Source organism: Orbicella faveolata, unplaced genomic scaffold (assembly GCF_042242905.1).
Source record: "Orbicella faveolata isolate gen_17 unplaced genomic scaffold, um_ofav_v1 contig_4, whole genome shotgun sequence".
Lineage (NCBI taxonomy): Eukaryota > Metazoa > Cnidaria > Anthozoa > Scleractinia > Merulinidae > Orbicella > Orbicella faveolata.
Window position 1 is genome coordinate 11,315,128 of NW_028301569.1, and position 26,691 is coordinate 11,341,818.

Consider the following 26,691-nt stretch of genomic DNA (forward strand, 5'->3'; position numbering starts at 1 on the left):
TATTATTATTATTATTATTATTATTATTATTACGATACGTTTTCAGAGTGAAAATGCAGTTTTCAAATTTCTTCAGACTTGTGTGGACTGGACCCTAAATAAGAATGGCAACTGTTGTTTTTGCCTCGTCCTTGAATGGAAGAGGCAGCTCTCTAGATCTGTGTTGATCCGGTCTGAGTTTTGTCCTTCCATAAAATGAACTTGTAAAATGTTTCTTTGGCTCAAAATTTTGAATGACGTCGGTCAGTTATTTAACAGAGGGAAGAAAATAAAGTACGGGCCGCGAACTTCGTCAGCAAGAGGAAGGAGGATTGGTAACCTGGTCTCCAGGATCTTTAGGAAAGGGAAGAGATTCGCTGTAACTATCATATGGAGGTTCAAAACTGAGGCTAGAATTTTGTGATAAAGGACTGTGATACTAGAAGCTAGAGTATCCTTCATTATAATTCAATATAAACTTTGCTAGAAAACTACATTCTAGAAAATACTCTTAACTGCAACGTAGAAAATACTTGACTCCTTTTACAATTTTAAGTTGCGGTAATAGCTTACTACTCTTTCCAGTCTTTCACGAGTAGAACTTGAAGCTATTGCGAGAATAACCCAAAGCCTATTTTCAAACCCATTCGCGGTGGTTTAATAAAAATATCATGCGGTGCGTTTGTCTGCAACACGTGATCAACTGTCTTTAAGGCTGCCGCGGTCTGCAGTGAAGAACTGCAGTGTATGTTTTTTAAAGAAAAAAAGGAATTCATGATTGAAAATCAGAAGATAACTAATGTAACAAATTCGATCTGGCCATATCTTCCTCTTGTCACGCAATGTTCGGTAACACAATGTCACGAAATAGAAACCAACGAATTTTCATGCAATGCAAACCATTAACATTATCAGGCATTTACAGGCAACATCATTTTTAAACAAAACAAGCATTTTCAAAATGGTGGCCCCTTGAGACGAGATTGTTTCTTTTGATCATTGTACGCAGCGAAAACATGGCGCTCACGTATAACATTCTGTTGGATTAGGGCCTTCGAGTACATAGTAAAACGGTTGTGACTGGGTTTGTGTTTCATCAATAGCGTCTTCGAGTTCACTGCCGCACTCACTACAGTCAGAGTCTATAATAATCTCCAACCCGCTCAGCCGGCACTCTGATGTACTGTCATGTAAGCTATCACGAGCTGTATCAGATTCTGAAGACATGTTATCAATAGTATCAACTTTCTTATGTTGTTTATCTCCCTCACACGAATCATCCTCGACCACAAAATCAGATTCCAGCCCTATTTGGTCATTTACCACTGACGTATCGTCCTCTTCATAAAATGTTAGCGAAGATAATGATAACAATGACGAAGAGTGCGCAACTGCCTCTACAGCCCTTCCTTCATCTTCTTGCGATGACGTTGCAGTTGATTGACACCTTACGGTCAAAACACTCGATGTTGTGCCAACTACAGTGCATTCTTCATTATGTAACAGTTCAGGTGAACATTGCAGCCCTTGATTTTTCCTCGTTGTTCCTGAGTCGCCCTGCTCGTGTGAAGCTCCTACAGAAATGTTAACGTAAACGGGCCCAGGCGAAGAATTTAAAGAAACGGTCGCTGTTGTTACACCAGGGGTAAACACTTTTTGATACGTAGAATTTAAACCTGAGGTTGTAGCGTTAGCTCTCGTCAAATCCTGATACAAGGAATGAGAAAACCGACGTAGTTCTGGATTATCTCGCAGCCTGCCCAAGCTCTCGTACAAGTTATTGTAGATATTGATGCTGTGAGGCCTGGTGTTCTCAACTAGTGGCTGGTAGACGTCAGCATATGGAGACACAGCGGAAACGGGGGATCCTGAGAGATTGACAGCTGCCATTGGCATCAGAACGAGGCTAGTGTCCGGACCTCGTTCGTATGTTGGATTTCCTGTAAGAACATTTTGGTAAATTAATGTCTTAATTTGAAAGGGGCCTTGGAAATAATACCTGGATTTTAAATGAAAAAATGCTCGGAGATAATGTTCAAATATTAAACTTGGTAATGGTAAGTAACTGTTATTCCTAAGTTATCTATGTTCTTGTTATGCTCTTGTAACGCAAGGTAAACTAATTTTCAGTCCTTTTTTGAGACTGTTATGTCTGTCTTGGTCACTGAAGAAAAGCTGTAGACAACCAGCCTAAATGGAGAAAACTTGTGTATAGCATATGCAATGGTTTTATTAAATACGAAATTGATGAATACAAGAGAGGAAGAAAGCGAAGAAGGGAGAGAAGGACTCTGTTTAATGGACTTTGTTTCGCCCGTTTTGGGACTAGATTTATTACTGTCACTATTGGTTTCATCTGCAATGAAAGTTACAGTTATTATAAACAGAGTATATATGGGCTCCTGCTACGAGGAAATCCGATTTGAAGTTTTTACAAGCAGTAACGACACAACATCTTCAATATTCTTCCGTCAGACCGTGCGGACACGCTGATTGGCTCAAAGCCACGCTTATCAAGATTGTACGTTAGTGATAGTAGTGTGATAATGATGATGACTGATGGTGGTAGTGTTGATGTTGAAGAACTGAAAAAGACAGAACAAGAAAGAAAATCACACAAACCTGTGCTTCTTCTTCGTCTTTGCGCTTTCTTCATCTTCCTGGAAAAGGAAAGACATGAAATAAATCAGAGAGGAGAAACCGAAGTATTTTGACTCCTAATGATAATACTAGGGGTTCTCATTGCGAAGTGAGTGCTGCCGTTAGTAGCGTGTTTGTATGTAAATATGACAATGGGAACTTCAACGGAAATATAACTAATTTATTTCTAAAACAACATGGTTACATGTAATTTGAATGTATAAAAGAGATACAATAAATAATGACTAGCTATGTCATATACGAACCCCTTTCTAAGGCAAACAATGTACAATCATCCACAGAACAACATATAACGTGTTTTTGATGCCGCTGGACGAGCGTATTTCCCTCCCTGCCTTTCCTTTCTCCAACAGAAACCAACCATAGTCAGAGATGGTGGTTAAATCGCGAATTTGCAGATTAAAATCATTCACTGAGTAGACTTTATTGATTAAAAAAACTGCATTAAGATGGCCAAACGTAATAGTATTTTTATTTTCTATTATTTTTTCATAAGTTTCACCAAACCTCTTCCCCTCTACCCTCGTTTGTTATTATCTTTGTAGTGTCCTATTACTAACAAAACTTATGTTTCAAAATTTCTCCCGATTCCAAGGTGCCAGATTATTCACATCACAAAACTTATGACTTGAAATCTGATCGTGATACAGCTCATTCTCGTCCTCAGTTTCACTCGTTTTGAGATGTCGTTCCGTTACATACAGAAACGGAGGCTCTGGGGACGAGGATTGATTTAGCCCTGCCCTGAATGCAAAACAACTTACCGGCGCGTACGGAGTCGGGTGTGACGAGACGCACATTGAAACACAAAATAAATAGTTATTGGAGTCCACAAGATACCAAGGAACGCCCCAATCATAAAATATATCAATTGCTTGTATAACGAGGCGCTGTCAGCTTTGTGAATTTCAACTTTGTCTGTGACAAGTTCAACGGTTGATAAAGTTGTAGGACTTTGTTGTATGGTAGGCCGTGCAATAACTGTCGTATTCCCCGCTGAGTCTGTCTTGTTTTGGCGTTCATTATGATGTCTGCTCTGATTCACTGCAAGCTGGAAGTTCATCTGGTTTGACTTAGTGAAGCTCATCTGATGTGGTTTTAATGACCCTGTGGACAAAATACCCATATCAGTACACTATATAAGTCTTCTCAAATAGAGGCTATAAACCGTAGGCCCCATCCTCTGCATCGTCAGTGTTATATGGTTAGCAGGGGACGTTAAAGAACCCACACACTTGTCGCAAAGAGTAGGCACGGAGTTCCCGCTGTTGTGGTCTGGCCTTGTCTAACGGGTTGGTGCTTCACACAGTGTTAACTTAACCTCACTGCGTCTTTCCCTCTTGGAGAGAATTGTCCAAGAAGAACTTCTATGTCTATGCTACGTCTATATGACGCAAGAATGCACTAAGCTATAGTCCTACTGCGCGGACAACCTACAAGTACCCTCTTATGGTAGGTAGAGTGCGAAAGCTAGGTATAGCCTATATTACAGTTGTTCCCTGTTTAAGAGGGAGCAAAAGGAGCTCGGAAGCTTGGGAGGCGAGAGATAAATTTAAAAACACGAGCGTGAGGGAAAAAAATCTGAAGGCGGAGGGAAAAAATCTGAGGGCAGAGGGAAGAAGTTTCGTTATACCTCTTTCCCCTGGGATTATTGGGTTACATTACTTAAACTTTAATTATTTTCTCAACAGAAATACATATTCATATATATAAAGCTGAGGGGGAAAGCCAAAAACAGGAACAAGTTCCCTTACAAATGGCCACCCAAACCACAGAAAAAGAAAAAAAAATTAAATATAAATATAATAGTAATAACAATAAAACCGGTAATAATAATAATAATAATAGAAGAAAGATTAAGTTAATTTAGCATCTAACTGATAAAAATACGTCTTGCAAAGTCGTTTGAATTCAGAAAGAGACTCAGACTTTCTGACATGCAAAGGTAAAAAGTTCCAGGCTTTGACTGTTCTATGGAAATAAGAGTACTTCAGAATATTTGTTCTTGAATATTGAATTTTGAAAGACAGGTCAGCATTTCTCAGATTGCATGCATCAGTGTCTCTGGAAATAATAAACTTGGATAGGTTAATATTTAAAAGACCATTTAAACACTTGTAAAAAAAGATCAAGTCAAGTTGGATTGTGTTTTTAAGCAAGACACTAGTGCCTCTCTCCATTCCAGGGGGGAGGGGTAGAAAACGTCTTAGATGCCTAATGCTATAAAAACCGGGATAAGCCGCCTCCGGCAGTATGGACCGCTTAAACCAAGGCTGACTTCGCTTTTGCCTTTACCAAGAGACGGTAATTATCATCGTCTCTTACTTTTATCTAAGTTCGACTGCACTTACATGAACGGGTACCGCTAACTTTGAGAAGTAGACAAGATTGAAGCTCGTCATATGGAGGTTGGCCTCGCAGTCGTAAACTGAGCTCTGACTTCACCTGGCAAGTTGCTTCTAGAGACACGATGAGGCCGCTGTATCTTGAGGCGTTTGAGGCCAACTATAAAACAAAATCAAGAACAATCAAAATGTATGAAGACTCGGAGACACACTGTGCAACATCGCACGCACGTGAACCAACAGTGCAGCAACAGTGTCAATCAACTTGTTCACTTGCTGAAACAAAGTGTGCAGCATTGGCTGGCAGCAAACGATTTTTTTTTCTACAATTACACTTAAGGTAATCAACATCGGGACGAGATTGAGCGAGCCAGATCAGCAGAGAAGAAAAATAAACTGACGATGTTTAGCTCTTGTACTCTCAACGCAGAACAGATTATCAAGTTTAATTTAAAAATTAAATACAGAGAGCAAGAAATGGCTGGAAGTTGTACCACGGCATTGCTTGCAATGTTACAAAGAAAGAAAGTGTTTTTACCGCGTAAAATATTTCTGAGGTGAACTTGTACTTGCAATGTTTTTTTTGGATATTTGAAGTAAATCACATCAGTTTCTTAGTTTGTGATCAAGCCTTGCTTTCCTTCCAAAACTGAGCACAAAAGGTTTGAGGGGAAAATGGTAGAGTTCTGATAGCTGTGGTCGATCTTCGACCAAGCTCGGTGATATTCGGAATTCTTCTGTTAATCATCCGCAACGGTTTGGAATACGTTCGCTGACAATCACTTGCCGACTGAATCATGCTGTTATTCATTTTTGCGTTCAATTTTCTAACTAGAATTTAAAACAAAACAATCAATTTCACGCCAACTACAATAGACAAGGTAAGAGTCCTATTAAATGCGGTAATTGCTAACCCTCAGCATTATTTCCTTAGCACCCACTGACTGTTCTCTTGGATCCAGTCTCCACAGCCGTTTCCATCGCCCGGCATTATTGTACATCGTCTTGTTGATGTCAATCTTGCAGTTGAAGACCTCTTCCGAAGCTTGCGCAGTGCACAGCGAGTAACGTCTTGTTTCAGTGATGTTTGTTGGCAGCGTGGAGACTGGGGACCTCTCACAACGAAGAGGATTACGGCCATTTTGAACAACAAGGCGAAACTTGCAAACTGAAGAGCAAAAGAGAAAACGCTTGAAGCAGACGGGCGGTGTACACGTTCCCTCGTTCCCTCGTTTAGCCTATTCCATGAAGACAACTCTGTCTAGACAACATGTTCTTCTTGCTACCTTATTACATAAAATTTTTGCGAGACGTTAATTTCGCGAATTTCGCAATTTAAATCAATCGCGGAATGAAAGTGACGCGAACAATAAGTGTCGCGAACATAACATGACGCGAAAATTACGGGACTCACTTTATGTTACGGATGACATATAGTCCCGCCGTTGCGTTTTTGTTAATTTTAACGTTATCGTCAAGGACATGTTAAAGCAACATTACCAAGGAGATAAGCTGTGTGTTATTAAAAACGCGAAGTTCAAAGTGACTCAAAATACAAAATTTTCGCAAAACCGCGGAAATTAAGTGTCGCGAAATATGCGCACCTCAAAATCGCGAAATAAACGTGTCGCGAAAATTTAATTCATGTAATAAGGTATTTTATTGTACTCTTTTTAGTCCCCATGTAATGATTCCATCTGTTTTAGCATTTGCAGAGTTTGGAGGTGGAGGTCCTATCAACCAATATTTGTTCCTTCAATGATACTAATTTATATCTGGACACGGGTACAACGTCGGTGTAGCGAGCGGGAGTGCACGGATCGCGATCCAACAGCACGGATTGCAAGTGGCTGTAAAAAACAACCAAACATTCTTATTTTTTGTTTCGTGCTCTGCGTTCAAGTATTAATATTGTGGTTGCCCCGCTAAAGTCACGCTCAACCGCCAGCAGGGAAGGCCTTCAATTCGTTCCTAGGATCTTTCTTTCTTCTGTCCCGCACGAGAGCGAGGCTGCGCTGAGGTTAAACGTGTCATGATTATAACACGCCTCGAGGCGTGGAAGATTTCCGGTAAAAACCGAAAATTTATTACTTCTCAAAAATGCAACAATGGAAAAGACGGGAGGAATTTTCGTAAAAGCATCGTCTACAAAACTCGAAACTGGCCAAAACATTGTCGCTATCGGAACAAAAATGATGTGTTATAAAATTTTACAGTCTTGATTGCTTTGTTCTGTTAGTTATTACTACACAATGAGGATGTAATGGAATCAAAATTAAGTCGTTTGAAAAGCTTTAACCCACTGTCAGATTTTCTTCTTTTTTTCCTTGCTTCTTGCAGTTCGCCGTAAAAAGAACGCAAGATCACAGGTCAGCAATATGAAAATTCCCGGGAAAGTTTGATACTGTCGCCTTCATTACAGTGGTTGTCTGTCATCGCTTCCAGTCGCTTAGACGATGTTGACGAGAAGCGGCTGTATTCATTGGCGGGTTATGAGTCAGAAGATAAGGGTTGTATTTTCTAAAATGTTGGAAAATAAGTATCCTAGTGGGCAAGTTTTCTCCTTCTTTCTTCCAAAGATTATCATCATCATGTGAACGCAAACGAAATGGCTGTAACATATCGACCTGCCTATCATCGGGCTTTCATCAACTTCAACGTATTGGGGCTCAAGTTATTCAATGAAAAGAAAGAAAATCACTAGGACTAGGGTAGAAAATAAATCTGTATTTGCGATAAGCTTAAATAGTATTGACCGCTAATTTCGGCTTTCAGACGTACAACGAAATAAAACGGATCCACATCAGTTTTCAGTCAGTCAATAAACTCACTGAGAATAAACACAAAGTCCGGAAGTGACCCGTGCAGTTTGCTAAATATGTCGCTTGACTCACGTTTTCTTTTCGTTAGGACGTTTTCGCATTCAAATTATGATCGATCCTACAAATATGATAATAAAAATGATAAAATAAATAATTACCTTCATAAAACAGTAGGGTATATATGTGTGATATAAAAATTCTGTAAAACGCCTACCTGGCGATACCTCTCCGTGAAGAAGCCGAGTGATATTGCGGTTATTCACACAGCTTCCTTCATGCAGAAGAAACGTTGATTTAGTAGAGTTACAACGACATTGTAGTGTTTCTTCATCATGATTAGAACAGGGTCCTGTATTCTTAACGTTAATTGCTCCATGCTTTGCACAAAATTCCATCGCTCTTTCTGTCTCGGTACATATACTATCCATGTTGTCATCTAGAACTTCAAATTCATCTATTCCACTTGGTAGACGATGTACCTTAAGTCTCCTTGTCACAGCTCCACTGGGCACCACAAAGGCGTAAATAAAAACTAGTAAGAGATGATCAAAAATCATGACTGATAGCAACGAGAAAGAAGGTGAATCCTATGATAGCTTATGATCCCTGGCCGAGAAAACCACACATGGAATCTGTTGTACCATACCGGAAATGGCTACACGCTGGGTTATGTGGGCAAGTATTGGTTGTCATAGGGGAGGGGGTGTGCTCATAAACCACAGACGCCCATACCCTAATCCTAGACATCTGAAGACCATGGAGAAAACTGGAGAAAATTCCAGATGATTTACGCAAAACGAATCGCAAACTAACGCAGGCCTTTTGCGTTCGCGGGGAAAAAAGCAAAACTACAACAACAATAGCCTGCGTAGCAGACGTTTATTTTCCTTTTCCAGACGGAGAGATCGAACAAGAAATCGACCAAGCGGACGAGCAAAGGAGCGCGCCTGGTGTGAGCAAAAAATTGGGGAGAAGTGTGGAGGGGATGAGCGAGAAAGGGGAGAGAAGGCCGCACCCCTCCCCCGGCCCTTGCTCCTTATTTTTCTCACTTGCTCGCAGTTTCGTTCCCTTCGCGTGCCTTTTTGGAAACGCCTACTATGCAGGCTACAATAACAAAAAACAAATGTGACTTATATGACCCTTATATCGCCAAAATGTAGTCAAATCATTGGCACTTTTTAAATCAGATGTTAGCCTTCTCAAAATTCAACCTACATGTTCATCCTATATATACCTCAGACTGAAATCAATATATCTCTTCCGGAATTTAAAAAGTTAATGCCTTCTCTAGACATCCGCCCATCAGGAAAAACAAGAATAAATCAGGAAAGAGAGTAAAAGGGAAGTGTAGGCAGATGCAAACTTGACTGTAGACTGCAGACTACATTTAGGCCTGAATAGCGCTCCGGTTTGCCTGAATTTAACTCAGGTTAGTCTAAATAGCGAACAGCCTAGCCTGTTTACGGTTAGCTCTCGATAATTGAAATGGGAATACAATATTAGTTTTAAAAAAAATTTGTAGTCTTCAGTCTGCGGTCTGAAGGCTGCAAATCTCATCATACACCGGATTACAAGTTATGACCCGGTCATCACTATGTTTATATCGCTACTGTGTCATGTTTACTTAACAAACAGAAAACATGCTCCGTGTTTCTATCACGTTACAGGAACACGAGGCGACGTTTGGGAGAGAAATGCTGAGAATGCTGTGGGAACACAAGCCCATACGCGAGTATTTACACAGTTTTTTCGAGTTCTCCTAAATTTTTACTAGTGTTTCTATAACTCGATAGAAACATGTAACATACTTTCAATTTCGTGATGAAAAATCACTGTTATCGCTACCTTATGTTGTGGGATTGTGCGTACCTAGTGCGTACCTACAGATATCCGGGAGCTTCGTGACCGAGAGCATGCCAACTCGGCGAGAGAGAGGGACGAACGTGGCGAGATGGCGTAAAGATTGATTACCTTTGAACATATTTAAGTAAAGTTCAATGTTAGAAACACCTTTCACATGTCACAGTTCTTTAGTGAGTTTTTAACGCTCGACTCGTTTTGTTACAAGACAAGGAAGGAAAGTATGCAAGCAAAGTTAAGGCGCTGTGGTCGAACTTTTGTGCTGCCATGCTGCCATGCTGCCATGCTGCCATGCTGCCATGCTTACAAAACCAGCAAAACCCAGAAACAGATTTAAGTTCAAACTGGTGAGCTTAGACGCTCAACTTCAATGTTCTGGTAAGTGTTTAATATTCCACACGGTAATTTATTCTTTTATTATAGTTTTTCTTTACTTATGCGCCACAATAAGAGGCCAAATTTGTAACTGATATTTAGCAAATGGGGGAGAGGTGAGGGTGAGGGCGGGGGGTGTACTGGGAAAAATGTGGGGGGGGGGGGGGGTGGGATACTCTGCTGGTTGCTAGGAACCCCCAGCCCATCAACTGTTCAACTGGGGTGACAGGCATGACGTTGTGTCATTTTCCATTCTCTTTTAATTTTGGTTTTTGAAACTATTTCACCTCACTCCTCTGAAGGGCACTATGTTATGCTGTCCTCTTAGTATGAGTTGGAATAAACTAGAGTAAAGCTGTTTTACTGTGCTTCATAGCCAATGTTTAGACATCAGATTTCCATGTGGTTTCAGATTTTAAATTTTACCTGGAACAGTTTGGTATCCCTGCAACCAATGACTGATGACAAACTTTACATGAGTCTTTCAGCCAATACCATCATGGCTAAACTGACCAATCACTTTCAATGGACCAGACTTATAACATCATTGACAGACAAAACCTATTCACTTGACTATGAAGATGACTTCTGCTCAGGTTGTCAAAATGTCAGTCACTAGCAACAGTACTTTTGTGAATTACCCTCACCTGAACAATCACACAAGACAGACTACTGATACTCCTGGGTTCAAACCATTTACCATAACTTGCAATGTGCTGCTTAGTATGGTTTGTTTTAGATCAATTCTCTTACAATGTGGATAAATGTTAATTCTGCCATGACCCTCAACAAGGTTTCTGTCTTTCTGCTTCCACGATGTAATTGGACAAATTATTCAATGAAAAACCCGCCAAATGTGTAGCATATAATACCACATTTAAATTATGTTGAGCATGTTGTGTTGATATTTAACAATTATTCACCAAAGGGGAAGTGAACATTGGTGAATATTCACCAAGACGAGGTCGAGGTGAATATTCACCAATGTTCACTGAGCCTGAGGCAAATAATTGTTTTAGTATAATTTTCAGAGGTGAATATCAAGGACTTCAAAATAACAGACTAAAACATAAAAACATAGACACGATTGTTTGTGTGCATACACATATGCAGTCGCAGCTTTAATAATAATCTTACATGTACATCGATTGTCAACACTACGAATACAATTTGGGCGACAGCTTTCATTTTGAAAATTCTCCATCCTTTCAAATATCCTGGACTTGGAGTGATGTCTTCTAAATAAATGAGGACTTCATTCAGCAACTGTGCGCCACAGTGTTTGACTTTGAACAGGGATTTAGAAGTTCCCTGACCTGATACAAAACTCCCTGACTTTTCCCTGACCTGAAATAAAATCTAGTTTTCCCTGACTTTTCCCTGACTTTTCCCTGACTTTTCCCTGACCATACACCGAATGCAAATATGGCAGACCACTCGGTTGGCACCCAGAATGAGCAGCATGAAAGCGAGGTTAGTCAGGCTTTGATGTTTTGTCTTGACAATGCTTCAGCAGAAAAGTGTTGCTTTGTTGTCGATCTGATCTGTTTTATATCGCTGTGCCCAGGAGTTGCTGTGTTTCTGAATGCCAGGAGAAGGGATAGAAGCCTTCCACCATTTGCCTCTAAGGGAAAATAGAAAATCAATGCAATTCATAGAGATGAACGAAAGGAGTTCACAATCGCTGCAGGAACTATAAAGTTTGTTCGCTATATTTCAGGATAGAAGATCTTAGAAAAATCTTTAAATGACGAGCTTGTGTGGTGTCTGGTGGTGTTGCAACATGATTTGCATGGCCAGTACCTTCCCCAAGGTAAAAAAAAGCTTCTCTTGAAAGACATCCTCTGTCTCAAAAGAAGAAGTTGTTCATGTCCATGTCCACCTCCACTCGCACGGAATCACATGAGACAAATACGACATTGTAATAACCAAGCGAATGAAAGCTGAAACCAGTGAAAGCATTGAGCCAAATAACAATGACTTGGAGCTAAACGCAATCGCTCACCCATTTTCTAAGATCTTCCAGCCTGAAATGTAACGAACAAACTTAAACAGTTCCTTTGGCGATCTTGAACTTCTTTCCTTCGTCTGTTTTCCCCTCAGAGGCGAACAGGGAAACTGAAAAAAAAACACTTTCTCTGCTGTGGAAGATTTCACTCCCTTCTGGTGGCATTCAGGAACACAAAAACGTGTAGGGAGGGCGAAATAAAATGGACCAAATCAACGAGGAACCAAGACTTTTCTGGGGACGCATAGTCAAAACAAAACATCAAAGCCTGACTAGCCTCGCTTTCATGTGACTTGTCCCGGGCGCTGACTGAGTGGTCCGCCATATTTGCATTCGGTGTATAGCAACCCTATTGACCTCTGCGTTCAGTCTGCACACATGACCTCAGTCAAGATTCTCCCATACAGACCTCCTGCTTGGTTAATAAGAGCTAAACATTGAATTTTTATTGCAGCACTCTGTTTTTTCATTAGTCTCAATTTTCATGTGCACAAATTTTTATAATTTTTAAAATCATCGCTTTTTCACTGCATTCAGCACTAAAAAATTCTGAAATTTCTAACAATTTTCCTGACAATTTGCAGAGAACAAAGGAGACAAATTTCGTTGGCACAGTACTGAATGGAAATTCTGTGCCAAAGTCAAATACGAAAGGGCAATTTTAATGGCAAACTATAGCGATAATCCATGAGATATCTACTGTTAGTATAATTTCCAGAGGTGAATATAAGATTGGACATTCTGATTAGTCATAAAGCTCATCATATGACACTATACTCACCCTGCTAGAGCTTGCCAATTCAGTGTATGGTCAGGGAAAAGTCAGGGAAAATTAGATTTTATTTAAGGTCAGGGAAAAGTCAGGGAGTTTTGTATCAGGTCAGGGAATTTCTAAATCCCTGTTCAAAGTCAGTGGAAGTCAGGGAATTTTATGTTAAGATTGCAGCAAATTATTTCATTAGATGTTTTCGTATATACTAGGCAATTTTGTTTTAAAAATTCTCTGAGCCATCCTTATTTTTGTTGATTCATGGCCAAAATAGTCAACCTGCATGGTCAGTGAAAATGGCTTTACAGTCAGTGAAAAGTCAGGGATTTTTTTTTTGTTCTGGTGAGTGGCAACCCTGGTCAAGATTCTCCCATACAGACCGACTAAGCTTGGTTAATAAGATGCTTATTATGTGGCAAACAAGAAAATTTAATTTGTTTAATGTAACTGGTTTATACTAGCTGACATTTTGCTTTCGAACGGTGACGAGTTGAACTTAATTCTGTTAAAGTCTGCTCATCCTCTTTACTTTTCTTTTCTCATCAGGCTTTTTGGCACTTCCATAAATATATAATTATTGTTGGAAGAAAATAGTCAATATTTTTGCATTTTAGTTTGCAACTTTTTCACTGCAAAATGTAACCGGTCCAGATGGGAAAATCTAGACTGCTTTCAATATCAATTTTAGCCAATCAAATTCGTAAATTCGGTAGTTCCCAGTCCTTGTGAGATACAGCCATATAATAAAGTGAAATATTTTCCTGCAAACATAATGAAACAAGCAAGATCATAGACACTGCTCAATAGCATGAGTGTAATGATTGTTTACATTGTGGTTTATGGCATATAACGAAAGTGGTTGGGACAACGGGTAGGCTCGATTACCAGCTGGTGTCTGGGAAAGCAGACCGTGCTCCTTCCCTGAAGCCACAGCTGGACACATGAAGATTCTTAATTTGTTAGTCTTAGACAATCAGATAACCATCCACAGATGTTTGTCCAGCGTAAATTATCTCGTCAGACGGATGGTGGATGATGTGGAATTGACAAATGACAAATACTAGAGAACTTAAGTGACCTTTAAGATCAAAAGTTTGAAACATTTATAACAGGAAGCGCTAGAAAAGTTACCGGTAGTTGATGGCCAAGATGTGTGCCTTATTCAGACAAAAATTTGAAAATTTGAATTGTGTGGTGCCAGAGTGTCAGATAAAAAATAAAGTCAATAAAGAGAGGGATAAACCTAAACATGGAGTTCAAGGAACAAAAGTCAAATTGATGTATAGTCATGTGAAGGAAAGCGACACCAGTCTCTGGCGACACTTAACAAAAATACATTTTAAACCCAACGCAAACTGAACTAGCAAAGCATTTACATGCGGCATTTTACAGGGTGTCTACTTCATAGCAGAAACCATGCAGACCTTCGTATGACAGGGCTCGAAATTGTGACCGATATGGTTGCATCTGCGACTAAATGTTTTCCTTTTGTGACCAAAACTTTCTCTTTGGTTGCAACTTTGTGACTAGTTAAGATTATCGTATTATGTAAAACTTTAAACTGTTTTGTGTAATAGTTGTTATGGAAATTTGAACATCTGTGGGCAAAACACTGCGTAATTTACCTTCAACATTTCTAGCAAGATTTTTTCGATCAGACCCTATTTACAGCGGTTTTATATAAATCACTGGCACATATTTTACTGTTCTGTCGACTGCTCGTGAAACAAACATGGTGGGTCGCTTGTGTTAAGCTTGTTTGTTGTTGCAAAGATTTACAGATTTGGTAACAATGTACCTCGACTGTTTTAGTTGATTATGCTACCCCAGAGTAGAAGCTACATGTATAGATAGAGCTTTTTCGGAACGCCTTCAAAGATAGAGCGTGTCAATTAAGGTAAAGAATTAAAAAAAATGTACACTGTACATGTAGGTATCATCAGCTCCCCACACAGCCAATTTTCTAGGAGTTATGAGCTTGTTTTTGTAAATGTGCTAAGATTGTATCAGTTCAGTTGGGATACCTCTAAATTTGACCCCAAATTTCCTTTAGTTCTATGGGATTGAATGTTTGTAAATCAAGTAAATAGTGAATCTTCCATGTTTGTTCAAGAGTACCAGTATGTGCACACTGTCAGCTCATACATTCTCGATCTGCTTGAAATGACATAAAAGCTCTTGGTTGATACCTACACCCACATGATCATGCAAGATCTCATAAAAAAGCGGTATATCATTACTAACTCGGTCCATTAGAACAGTGACAAGTCTTTAAGTCATTTGGGAAATGTCTGCTAATGTTTTAAAAACTAAGGGGATTTTTTTCTGTTATTAAAATCTGGCTGTTTCCTCTACTAGATGAGCATGCAATTAATTGAATTGTATTTCTTATTGAAGAAGACAGTATATATCCTCATTCTAATAATAAAACACTCAGTCACTGATTCTCACATGCACTGATCCAATGAATACAATACTGAGGTACACAATCTGGAAAATTTTGTTGGATATGACAGATCATTGGAATTCAAATGACTTCTTTTTTTTTTTCAGCATGAGTTATCGTTTTTGGCGTTGTTATGTTTCTGGCTGGTTCTATTGTAGCAGCATTCAAATTGCTTTTCTTTTGTACGTGCTGTGTTTGAAGAGGACAACGGCGAGTGAAAACAGGTAAGTTGGCACCTTCTTACATTTCTGTTTGTGAAAGTCGTCAAAATGCGTGGTTGAACCTTGTTAAGAAGACCACATAAAGACCATGTGAATAATAACCTGTTCAAGGCCTTGTTGGCATAATGATATATGAATTAGCAGTACAGGTGTCACCATAAGGTTTTAATTTGGTGGTGAAGGAAGAAAAAACATTCACTTGCGTGAGGATTCGGTCCATCTCATATTTGACATAGCTGAATTATAAGTCTACCGTAAAGAGAATTTTGTAAACAAATAGTGAAGCGTCAATACAGTGTATATACAAATGTAACACTCAAAGTTTCTCTTTTGATATTTAAGCAGTCATTTTTATTAAACATTACTTGTATGTTTGTTATATTTTTCATGTTATTCTGTTTTGGAATAGAAATTTGAAAAATTTCTGTCACATTTGGCCAACATTTTAATGTCGGCTGCAAAATTGGCCTGTTCAAGGCTCTGAGTGGAAGGGGTGGGAGGCGAGCATGCTGATGTGTGCTCTCTAATATCTCAATTTCTGGCACAGGTGAGGCCACCTTAGGGTCATATTAGGCTATCTTACTCACATCCTACTAAACTAGATTGTATGATCCCTGTATGATAATTATTATTGGATTAAAAAAATAAACGTACACCTGACATTTATTTGATGAGAGTCATGCTGTTTAAAATTAATGATCATTAAAGAGAATGTTAAAATGCAACAAACACCTTGATTTTAAGCAGTTGCAAAACGTTTATACTGAACTGAAACAATGAGAGCCCTTCCTTGTATACGACCACTTTTTGGAATGTCCAGGGTGGTCCTTTGACTGTATCTGAAACAATTGTTGTTTTAGCGTTCTAGAAAGTTTGCTGAATGTGACAAACTTGTACTGTGGAAATTAGACATGGTGGTGGAAATTTCGCATTGCAGTCATTCCAGTTGGAAATATGTTGGAAGTATGTTGAAGTATGGTGTGGAGGGAATGTCCCAACATATAAGCGTTTTTTTTATCTCTATTCTATTTCATATGCATCTAGCAATAATTCTCTGATAACCCCAGTCCCCCCCCCCCCCCCCAATTCAATGCTGCGTAGAAATAAGAAAATCAACATTGTGCGAGAGGAAGAAGGATTGTTTCTAGGACGGTCGAAAACCAATCAAATTGTTAGTTAGAAAATGGGATGGTATGTTTTTAAAACAGATTGCACGATTAACAGACTCAGGTAAATTTTAAGTGTCTCATAGATTTTCTGTAACTCTTATTTTGTCACCAAAAAGGCTCTCAGGCTTTGGGAAGGGTTACGTGACAAGGAAACTTCCCAAACTCCACAGATTTGGTGGCATCTTATAAAATGTATACTTTCTTTCAGAGGTCTAGTTGTTTCATCTTCAAAAGTACCTTCTCGTGTGGATGGCTTTTAAAATTGCTATTAATTTGGAGTGGTTTCTTGGAATGTCAAAACTGAAGAAACTATGATCAATCTGATTGATGCTGATAACCGAATAAGACCATGCTATTGCATTAAATTAGTTCTTGTTACAAAATGGTTGCAGAAAAATTGCCCAGTAATCTGCTTTTGCCATAAACTACTATTACAGGCTGCATGATGTGTAGCTGTCTTGCTGGGAACAGCTCCATTGAAGTTCTTATAAACAAAGCAACTGATCAAATTGTCAAAATCAAACCTTGATAAAACTAGGCTTTATAGTACACTTCTTAAGGTGAAACATATTCTTTTTTTGCTGTATAATGTGACCAAACAGACCTGTTTAATAAACGTAATCACAACTGTTAAGAGTGCATCAAATGCTGCTACTTCCAGAGGCTTTTAATTAAAAAAGAAAAATAACTCATGCATGCCTTACGTGACTATGTTTTAAAACAAGTTGACAATCAGCAAACTGTGATAAACCAATTAGAAAGTTTTGGTGCAATCTCATGTATTCATGGACTCTTATTTCGCTTCTGTTGTTTATCCATTGCTTCTTTCATTTTCTCACACAGGAATAGCTTGAAATCTTCACTTCGCTTCTCTAAGGCAACAATGCACTAGGTGATTTTTATGCTTTTCACGAGCTCAAATTTGAATGTAAGCACACACTGCTTTCCTCTGCTTCAAAGACTTTTTTTTCCATATTGTACAAACAAACAGGTTGATAAATCATGCATTATGCATCATGCATTTTATAAAGTAATATCTGTGGTGGCTCACCTGGCTCGCTGCTTAGGCCTGTTCAAAGGCTATTCTGCTATTATTTCTCTTTTTCTTTTGTCCTTTTTGGTTTGTGTGCTGCTGAATTTTTCATGGCAAACTTCTCTTTTCCTGATTGAATATGTAATATCAAACATGTACATCTTTACAAATGTCACTTAATTGCAAAACCTTTTCCAGGAATGGATTGGCCTTGAGTTTTGCTAGAGTTTTCTAAGTTGCATCCCTTTGGTCAGCGGCATGGCCACATTGACAACTGCTTTGGTGAGGTGGGAAAACTGTGAATTTCTTTTGAGGTCAAAAACTCAAGTTTATTTTTGCATGAATCACCTCTATTCGAATTAATTAATAGGGTATGTGGATTTATTGGATTTAACAAAGTGTGGCCAAAATGTTTGTCAGATATTAGTGCACCAAACTGTGTGAGGCTTTCACAAAAATCAAAATATTTCTGTGTTGATTTCCCAGCGAGTTACAAAAATTGGAAAATGTTCTGTTGTTTAACTTCAAAAGGCATTTTTTTAGCAACCAATAGCAACAACGAAAATTTTAACACACTTCAGTTATTAGCTCATCATCTCCTGAGTGATATGATCCAGTCTGTTTGAATGTCTGTGGTAACATAAAGCGTGGTAAAAATTATTCAGTCGAGCAAGCACAGTCAGTTTTGCATTTAAAGGCTTGAACCTTGTTCGATGAACATTCAAGAATGTATTCAACATTTTCTGATAAATCTTTTGACATGGTGCATGAATTTTGAGCATCAGCCATTCTTTCACAAAGTTATAGTCTGTGATTACTAAAATACATGTGGTTGATACAAAAACGAAAATGCACTTAATGTATTAAGTCAGAACATACGAAAGAAGTGTCACCTATATTGTGGTGTTTTTGTGACTCACCGAGAAATTTTTAAAGGCAAATTTCCCACAAGAGTCATCGCACACTTCCAATAGTTTGATAACAATGTAATTGAATGATTAACATTATAGCTTGTGCAAGCACCGAGCCATGAAACCCTCCCTTTGATGCAGTGAACGGGAAGATTTCCATCCGGGACTTGACCAGAGAAATTTTATTTTTGCCGGTGAAAAGTCAGGGAATAGTCAGGGAATTTTGAAAAGTGATGTCTGTGTCATTTAATACATGAATAACATGATCGTGTTCATGGAAAATTGTGACTTGGATGTATTCGATAAGCCTTCTCCAAAAGTTTAGTTGCACTATCCAAATTTGTGTTGTGGTCTATCTGGGAATTTGAATACATATGTGGTGAATTCAATCTAAAAGGTAATTTTCAATACCATGGACGTGGATTGTAATCGTCATTGTAATGAATTGTCGTCACAGCCGGTAGTACGGTTTTGTTCTATTTAAGAGACCTTTGATGTCAGACTTTCTTGCAACTGGAAGGATCTGTCATCATAACCCCATTTTTCATCAGCAGGATCTTCTTGATGTTTATTGCTTATCATTTCGAACTTTTTTAAGTTGTGTTGTGCTTCTAATTACGGAAAGTTCACGTCATGAAAAACAGAACCTGTGAGGCCATGTTTGTTTTTGAGATGTTGTGATAAAAAAAAAGCTTTTTGCAACATCCTCGAATATGCAAATGTGCAATCACAAGAGGATCGATGAATCTCTGGGATAAGTGGCTAAATGTACTCAAGGCTGAGTTAAATGCGAGAAAACACTGCTGGTCTTCAGTCTCCCACTCGGTTGGTGACTGGGATGGCTGGGGGTGTTGTACAGAGGCTCCTTGTACTTTACAGCTCGGCTTTGGATGTCAAGTCATTCTACGTGTTTCTCACTGCCAGACTGAGTTTAATACTAGGGAGTAGGAAAGAGGCAATTTCTTGGTATTCTTAAAGGGCCACTTGTCTCCCCTACCCAGTGCAGAGTTCATTTGCTCTCCCCCACCCATCTGAAACATCTAAATAAAGGTACTTAATATCTTCCGTGTAATTTTGTGTGTGAGCCAACAAAGATTATTGCATTGTATAACTGTACATGAGCTTCATCTAACCACACTTAATTTTTTTTCATTACTTAGGAGTTAGACTAATCCTATCAGATGCCATACAGATATGAACAGCAAAAGATCATTTGATTGACTAGGAAAGATGGTCTGGACAGTCGGAAGATCACTGTAAGGTAAGTTAAGGTAACTTTAGTCATAGTGTAAACGTGTGGAGTGGTTGCCCAATCTCCCAAGCCAGGGGCTCATGACAAAAATGCACTTACCCATCAACCATGCCTTGATTAAAAGGTTTCTTAAAGTTTTTTAAGTAACCTGAAACAAAAGTAAAGCATTGCAAAGCCAAGCCTTGTTCAGGGTCGTCTCATAGTGTTATTGGGTAAGACACTTTACCCCCACAGTGCCTCTCTCCACCCAGGTGTATAAATGGGTGCTGGCGTAGTCAATGCTGGGGCTAACCCGATGATGTACTTCATGTAGCAACCCATCCAGGGAGGAAGTAGAAATACTCCTAGTCGCTTAATGCGATAGAAACCGAGATAAGCTCTTGCTGTGTCAGCCATTTGGCCTGAAGCATAAAGCAAGGGCCATAGCAAGTAAAGAGAAACGTGGACAAGTTCAGACTAGTAGATTACTCAGCATGGCAAACTCATCTCTCTTCAGGATTGCCAAGCATAGGTGAGAAAAGCTGGAAGTCAGTAAAAACTACCGGGGAAAGAAGGACAACTTCAGGATGATGTTTCATTATGAGATCAGTTGATGTGTGAAACACACTAAGCTATAGGTATGACCCAGATTTATTCTTCCACGAAATGCTTTTTCTGCATGGAGGGTGGCAGGTGAAAACTCATCAATTTGTTAAGGAGTTGAATTACATCTTTCATCCTAGCCAGGGCTGACATTAAGTTTTGGTTCACCTGTAGACTTGATCTTCACATAACAAACTTGATACTTTATCAGGGATCATAAAAAGTGCTATCCAGTCTTTAGGACAAGTAGATTTTCTTGGTGGGCTAGTAACTCTTCATTCTCACTTGCCCCATGGACAGGGGCCCTGGCATGGAAACTCATGAGTAATTTGCTTGTCTTTTCCTTAGAGCAATACAAGCCAGTGTAGATTGTGTGCATTATGTTGTCCACAGCATTGCAAGAATACTAGCAGGTAATTGTCACTGTTTAAAAAACGAGCAATCTAAGACTTACCCAGGGCAAGCAAAATTTGAGAGCTGCTTGTTTAAGGGGCAAGCTGGAATTCAAAAAATAGATAGATAACTTTATTTAAATGTCAAATGTATTCAAACTTGAGACTGCCGAGAAAAATCCAGACTATGGTAGGGAGGAGGATTTGAACCAGGGACCTCCAGTTTTCAAATCCAGCACCCTAAACCACTTGGCCACGCCACCTCCACAATTTTGTTTCTAGCCCTGCTTATTTTTTTTTTTTTGAGCCCTGTTTATGGGTAAATTGTATCAACTACAGGTAAGTTCACCTTTAACAACACAGGCCCATTAAGTTTACTCAGCTGTAACTGGTGTTATTACATGGCTAGCAAGATGAATCAAATCCTCTACTGTTCTGCTGAAAATTATGGCCTGTAAAATTCCCAAAATTTCATCCTCCACTTACATTTGTTAGTTTAACATGGCTCCATAGGGTAATCATTTATGGTATTGCACGCACAAGTGTTTTGAATGCTGTTTTTGCACCCAGTCCTCTCAAACTTGTTACACATAATAAGCAATGATTAAATAGTGTTTTACAAAATAAAAAAAAATAATTTTGGGTTTAGTCTTGAATTATAAATGCCTAAACAAATGTTTTTTACTTTTTTAAGGCTTTATTTGTGAATTTCTTGAATTTCCTTTGGTGAAATCTTTTAAAATTTTAACAGCACATCGCATCCTGTGGGATACAAATTTTAAACACGAAAAAGGCAGTTTTTTTCAATTTTTGCAAATTTATGTCTTTTACTTCTATGAAAAAATTTGTATACATTTCCCTGAAAAATGTGCTCCGACTAATGTAAAATATTTACTACCAGTCTGCCAAATTTTATGGAATTCCACCAAAGGAAACAAGAGAAAATTCACTTTCAGTTTTGCTTTTTGTGCTCATGTTGACGTCATAAAATATTGAAAAACACTGACATTTTCCTTCGGATTTGCACAAATTACTTGAGCTTTCATCCTCAGCATGCGTGCGATCATGAAACTATAGGGAGCCACCTTCAGTTCCTCCCATCTGAGGTGTAGTGTAATTTGCTTGTCTTCTTCTTACAGTACTACTTGGTTCCATTGTCCTCGGTGTTCAGTTTGTGCATGATGGGATCCACAGCATCATAAGAATACCAGCAGGTGATTGTTGTTGTTTACAGTGCACAGTACCCATAACTTTACACTACGTTAGTTAACAGAGCAAACTTTAAAGCAGCAAGCAAGTGTTGGAAGGTCCACCAGGGCTGCAAATAATTTTTTCTCTTGAAATGGCATATGTCCTACTAAGACACCATCTTGGTTGGACAAAACAAATTGTGGTGGGACATCACCAAAAAAGAGGAAGATTTACTCAAGGTAGATTTTTATTCATCCTTACCATAAAATGATTTGGGATAAAAAATTTGTCCGGACATCATGTCTGACCACAGTTGGGATTTTGTTGGACATGAGCAAAATTTTGGTTGGCCAATGCCAGTGACTGACTGTTATTTGCAGCCCTGTCCACTATCCCTTATCCCCCTTGATAATCCTAAGTACTTTTGAGGAAAACAATAACAAAAATGTTGAAATGAAAAAAGGTCCAGTACCTTTTACAATCTTTTGTTTTGTGCTCATATGCTATGCATGAATATAAAACCAAAACGTTCCTATTGGTTACTTACTCAGACAGAAGTAAACACCTGTTGTGTTTTTTGCTGGTTCAAGGCCTAAAAGGCGAACAGAAACACTCCACTAAGAACTTCATTGGGCTTCATAATCATTCCTTTTGTTTAACATTGAGACCACCTAGTTTTAATCACCATTTTCCTTAGGTGCAAAGAAAAGCTCAGTCAGTTCAAGAAGTCCTTTAGGGTGACTCATGATACTATAGACCTTTATGTCTTTAGCACATTTCTTTCACAGCTATGCTGGTCAATACATTCGCAAACACCTTCTTTTGTAGCCACCTGAAGATACTTAAATTTAAGGTGGCTCTGAACCCTTTTGACAGCTTTTTTGTTTTCAAAAAGTGTTGATTTTTTTTTTTAGTAGGGAACCTTTCAAAACTTGACATCTCTATTCAGGTTATGATGACAAAATTAGTTGCCTTATAGATTTTATTTATTAGGCACACATGTTGATAATGAAAGATTTAGTTATCTGAGCACATTCAAACGAGAAAATCAGGTTTTTGATATTTTATGATGTGAGCATGACCAAAAAAAGCAAAACTGACAGTGAATTTCCTTGTGTTTCCTGTGAAATTCCATTGTCACTTGTCTTTTCTGGCACACACTATCACCTTTTAAATTTGAGAGAGTGGCTGTAAAACTTTTCTTGGCACTTGAAAATGACACATTTTACCAAAAATTAACAAAGCTTTTCTTTTGTGTTCAGAATTATTATCTGGCTATACTCATATATAATCTTACATGAACCGTGACATCTTTTAAAGTTCTCACAAAAGGAATTTGATGAAAATCACAATATTAAACACAAACAGTGAAAACAAATTCGTTTTTATTCATGACTAAAAGCTGGGATTTCAACTGAGGTGGTTGTAGCACACTCTTTTATCATTGCTTGTTAAACTTTATAGGTTTTATAGAATGGGGATATAAAAAAACCAACGCAAAAACTAACTTTCAAAATGTAACACTAGTGAGTGCCATGCTAGAAATGATCACCCATGGAGCCATCTTAAAGAAATATACCTTACTTTTGAACTTTTAGGACTAACAACCTTGAAAATTCTCAGTAAAGGTTTTTCTTTTTTATGTATCGTTGTTTAGTCAATAAAGTTTTCAAATTTTCAGAGCCATCGCCAATTTATGAAAGTTAGGTAGCACTGAGCCACACCTACTAAACATTTCAAACAATTTCCGTTTTGTCAAAATATTGGGACAAAAATATATCAAAACGGGAAATGTCCAAAGGTTATTTGCCTCAAAAGGATAAAGGGTGCGCTGGTTTAACATTTTTTGCAATGCCGTGGCAACCAATTTGACGTCATTAGTAGTCGATAAACACTTCAAGGCTTTTTCGTCAAAGGCTTTCCCGGCACACACCTGCAGGGGTCGATAGTAACCTTTATAGCTTGTTTGTTTGTTTTTAGTCTTCTTTTTTTTTGTGGCATGAAAGTAAACACTGTCCCCCCTCCCACAGGGTGGGGGGGGGGGGTCTTTTTGATTATCTATGTTACGGGTTACAAGGAATTTTCTAACATAGTTAACTTTGTTATTTCCAATGTCGATTTTCCTGTCCAAACACCAAGAATACTGTGAGAGAAAATTTGAAATAATCCCGCGCATAAATGCAATGAGACAAGCAACCAATCAGATGACCGCATTTAAACACCCTAGTGCGTGGCTGCAAATGTTTGAAAATTTAAATTGCAAATTTCATATGTGTTAACAACATGTCGCATTGCTTTCTTCGTCCGTATGTTAACCATTCACGTTTAAAACTTTAATTTACAGAAATCTACCGTTACCTTTGCTTATTGCTTCGAAAAAGTATCAGAAATCAGTTTGCGGTTATCCTGACGTTTGGAGATGCTATGAAACACAAATAACCTGCTACAACAACTTGACTTGAAGCACGTGCTTCAAACAAAGATGTCACAGTGTATTGTCAACTTATGGAATTTGAATTCTCCTCAAGGTAAGAACTGTTGTTATTATTATTATACTTTTATTTTGTACTAAATATTTTAGAAACAGTCGAATAATCAATTGGCATTTTTTGACTGTTGTGATTTGTTATCTGTGGAATAAACGGCTACATGTAGCATTTGTCGAACGTCGGTGTTTCGTTATTTACCTTTTCGAGTTCATACAATTCGTAAGTCACATCGAGATCTTTTGCTTTACCTGTCTTTCAATGTCAGTTCCCACAATCTTGTGGTATAGCAGGACACTATTCATTAGTTGATTAATTTCTTTATTCTCTAGACTTGTTTGCTTGACATTGTATTGATATTCTAAGAGGAAGTAACATTTGGAAATAACATTTTGATCTCTTGGCAATCAGCGTGAAGAGTTAATGTTTCAAGATTGTACTTCGTCTTACTCGAATGTAAATAAGCAAAGTTTGTTTTCAAATTGTGTTAATTACATGTTTGAGTTAATGAATGCCACAAGGAAAATATTGCGAAAATATTCAAACGCGTATCTAAAGGAGCAGAAGATGAATGTTTGTCACGAAAACATTCAGCAATTGTTTGATACATAGACATCACAAGACATGTGAAGTAAATAATTTTTAAATTTCTTTCAGGATTTTTGGCATTACAAGCGAGACAGCGAAAGGATAAGGACAGAGACGAGCACAGAGGTACTGAACTTGGCGAGCGACGGCAATAAAGACACTGGAGACAGACACTGGAGACAGACACTGGAGGAAACAATAAGGACAAAACATTGAAGATAACACAACGCAAAGTAGGATAGATAGATAAGATCGCTAGTGTTTTCTTTTCTCGGATAAGTAAGAACAAGAAGGCAGACTTCGAAACACAGGAGGACGTTCGTTTTAGTTTCAAACAAGTTTATTTTCGCTCTGTTTTGCGGCTCGTAAAATTTATTTACTGATTCCAATTGTCTTGTTTGATACACGAGCCCAAGTCTCCAAAGTGTAATCTACCAAGTTCGTAAGGTTTTCGAGTAATAAACGTTTTTCTCACAGGAAACTCGTACACTGTGTAACTGGAATAAGTTTGTAACTAACAGTTTTCTTCGCTCTTTAACGCTTTTGTTTGAAATTTGACGGAGATTCAAGATCCTCGATTGTCTAATTTTATCAAGAAGATTTCTTGCTTCAAAACCGCAACAAAACGTTTGATTTTAATTTTTAATTCAGCTTCTTAACTTGCTTATCACAGCCACACAGTGTTGGTTTCTCGGAGGCAACTTGTGAAGATTTTGCTTCTTCGTTTGATTTCGTATCAAAACTGTTCAGAAAGTCGAGTTAGCTATCCAATTTGAAATGTTTCCCTGTAAACTTTTTTTGACTAAGAGCTGGTGCAAGTTAGTGTTTCATGAAAGCTTTCAATATCATTGTAATTTTTTTGAAGTAACTATTACTCGTGAAGACCCATGTCAAAATTTTTAATTTTCCCGCCGAAAAAATACGGGGGCTTAAAATACGCATGCGCCATTTTTTTTTTTTTTTTAAAAATCGTCTTATATTTCATGTACTCCGTTTAAAAATTTTTATTTTTCCCGCCAAAAAACTTAGAAAAAATACGGCGCCCAAAATACGCATGCGCCATTTTTTTTTAAAAAAATCGTCTTATGCTTCATGTACTCCGTTTAAAAATTTTAAATTTTCCCGCCAAAAAACTTAGAAAAAATACGGCGCCCAAAATACGCATGCGCCAAGTTTTTTTCAATTTGTTACTAAGTTAATATTGTAATGTCCATGAAAGTAATTTACTATTTTTCGTCTCTTTGTTATTATTTATAGTGCTGTTAACAGAAGTCAATAAAGTACAAGTGTCTTCTTTGTAATCTTTATTATCTTTAGTAAAATATTTCATTCAAACAATAAATACAAGCAAGTGTTTTGTGTTTCAATTAGTTTTATTCAACTCAATAATCCCTTAATTAATTAAGTGATTTTTCATAAATTTAATTACAAAGGTGTCATCAAAAAATTTGCCCTATATATACTAAGACTTTTGGCGGGAAAATTGGAAAAAAATTGCACAGCGTTTCCCCTGGCAACTTTTTTGACAAAAATTTTAAGGGGGTACCCTCTTGAATTATTTTCCCGCCAAAAATTTAATACACCCTCTTGAACAAAAATTT

General features: G+C 38.1%; 1 protein-coding gene and 1 long non-coding RNA gene across 3 annotated transcripts; one reads left to right on the forward strand and one right to left on the reverse strand.

Moving 5' to 3' along the window:
- Positions 1-426: 426 nt before the first annotated feature.
- On the reverse strand, positions 427-8,445 carry LOC110059537 (uncharacterized). The gene is made up of 6 exons (XM_020766246.2): positions 8,022-8,445; positions 5,900-6,153; positions 4,992-5,145; positions 3,405-3,747; positions 2,602-2,639; positions 427-1,919 (listed from the first exon to the last, which is right to left on the reverse strand). Exons 1-6 carry the CDS (start codon positions 8,362-8,364, stop codon positions 1,003-1,005), a joined length of 2,049 nt encoding a protein of 682 aa, XP_020621905.2. The 5' UTR covers positions 8,365-8,445; the 3' UTR covers positions 427-1,002.
- Positions 8,446-9,470: 1,025 nt separating this feature from the next.
- LOC110059538 (uncharacterized) lies at positions 9,471-26,457 on the forward strand. Of its 2 annotated transcripts, XR_002297775.2 has the most exons (8): positions 9,471-10,045; positions 15,373-15,489; positions 19,760-19,860; positions 20,348-20,468; positions 20,782-20,846; positions 21,965-22,039; positions 24,361-24,544; positions 25,160-26,457. It is a non-coding gene; the product is annotated as an uncharacterized LOC110059538 (long non-coding RNA). The 2 variants fall into 2 exon arrangements; XR_016203014.1 differs by lacking the exons at positions 9,471-10,045; positions 15,373-15,489 and adding an exon at positions 15,507-16,033.
- The last annotated feature ends 234 nt before the right edge of the window (positions 26,458-26,691 follow it).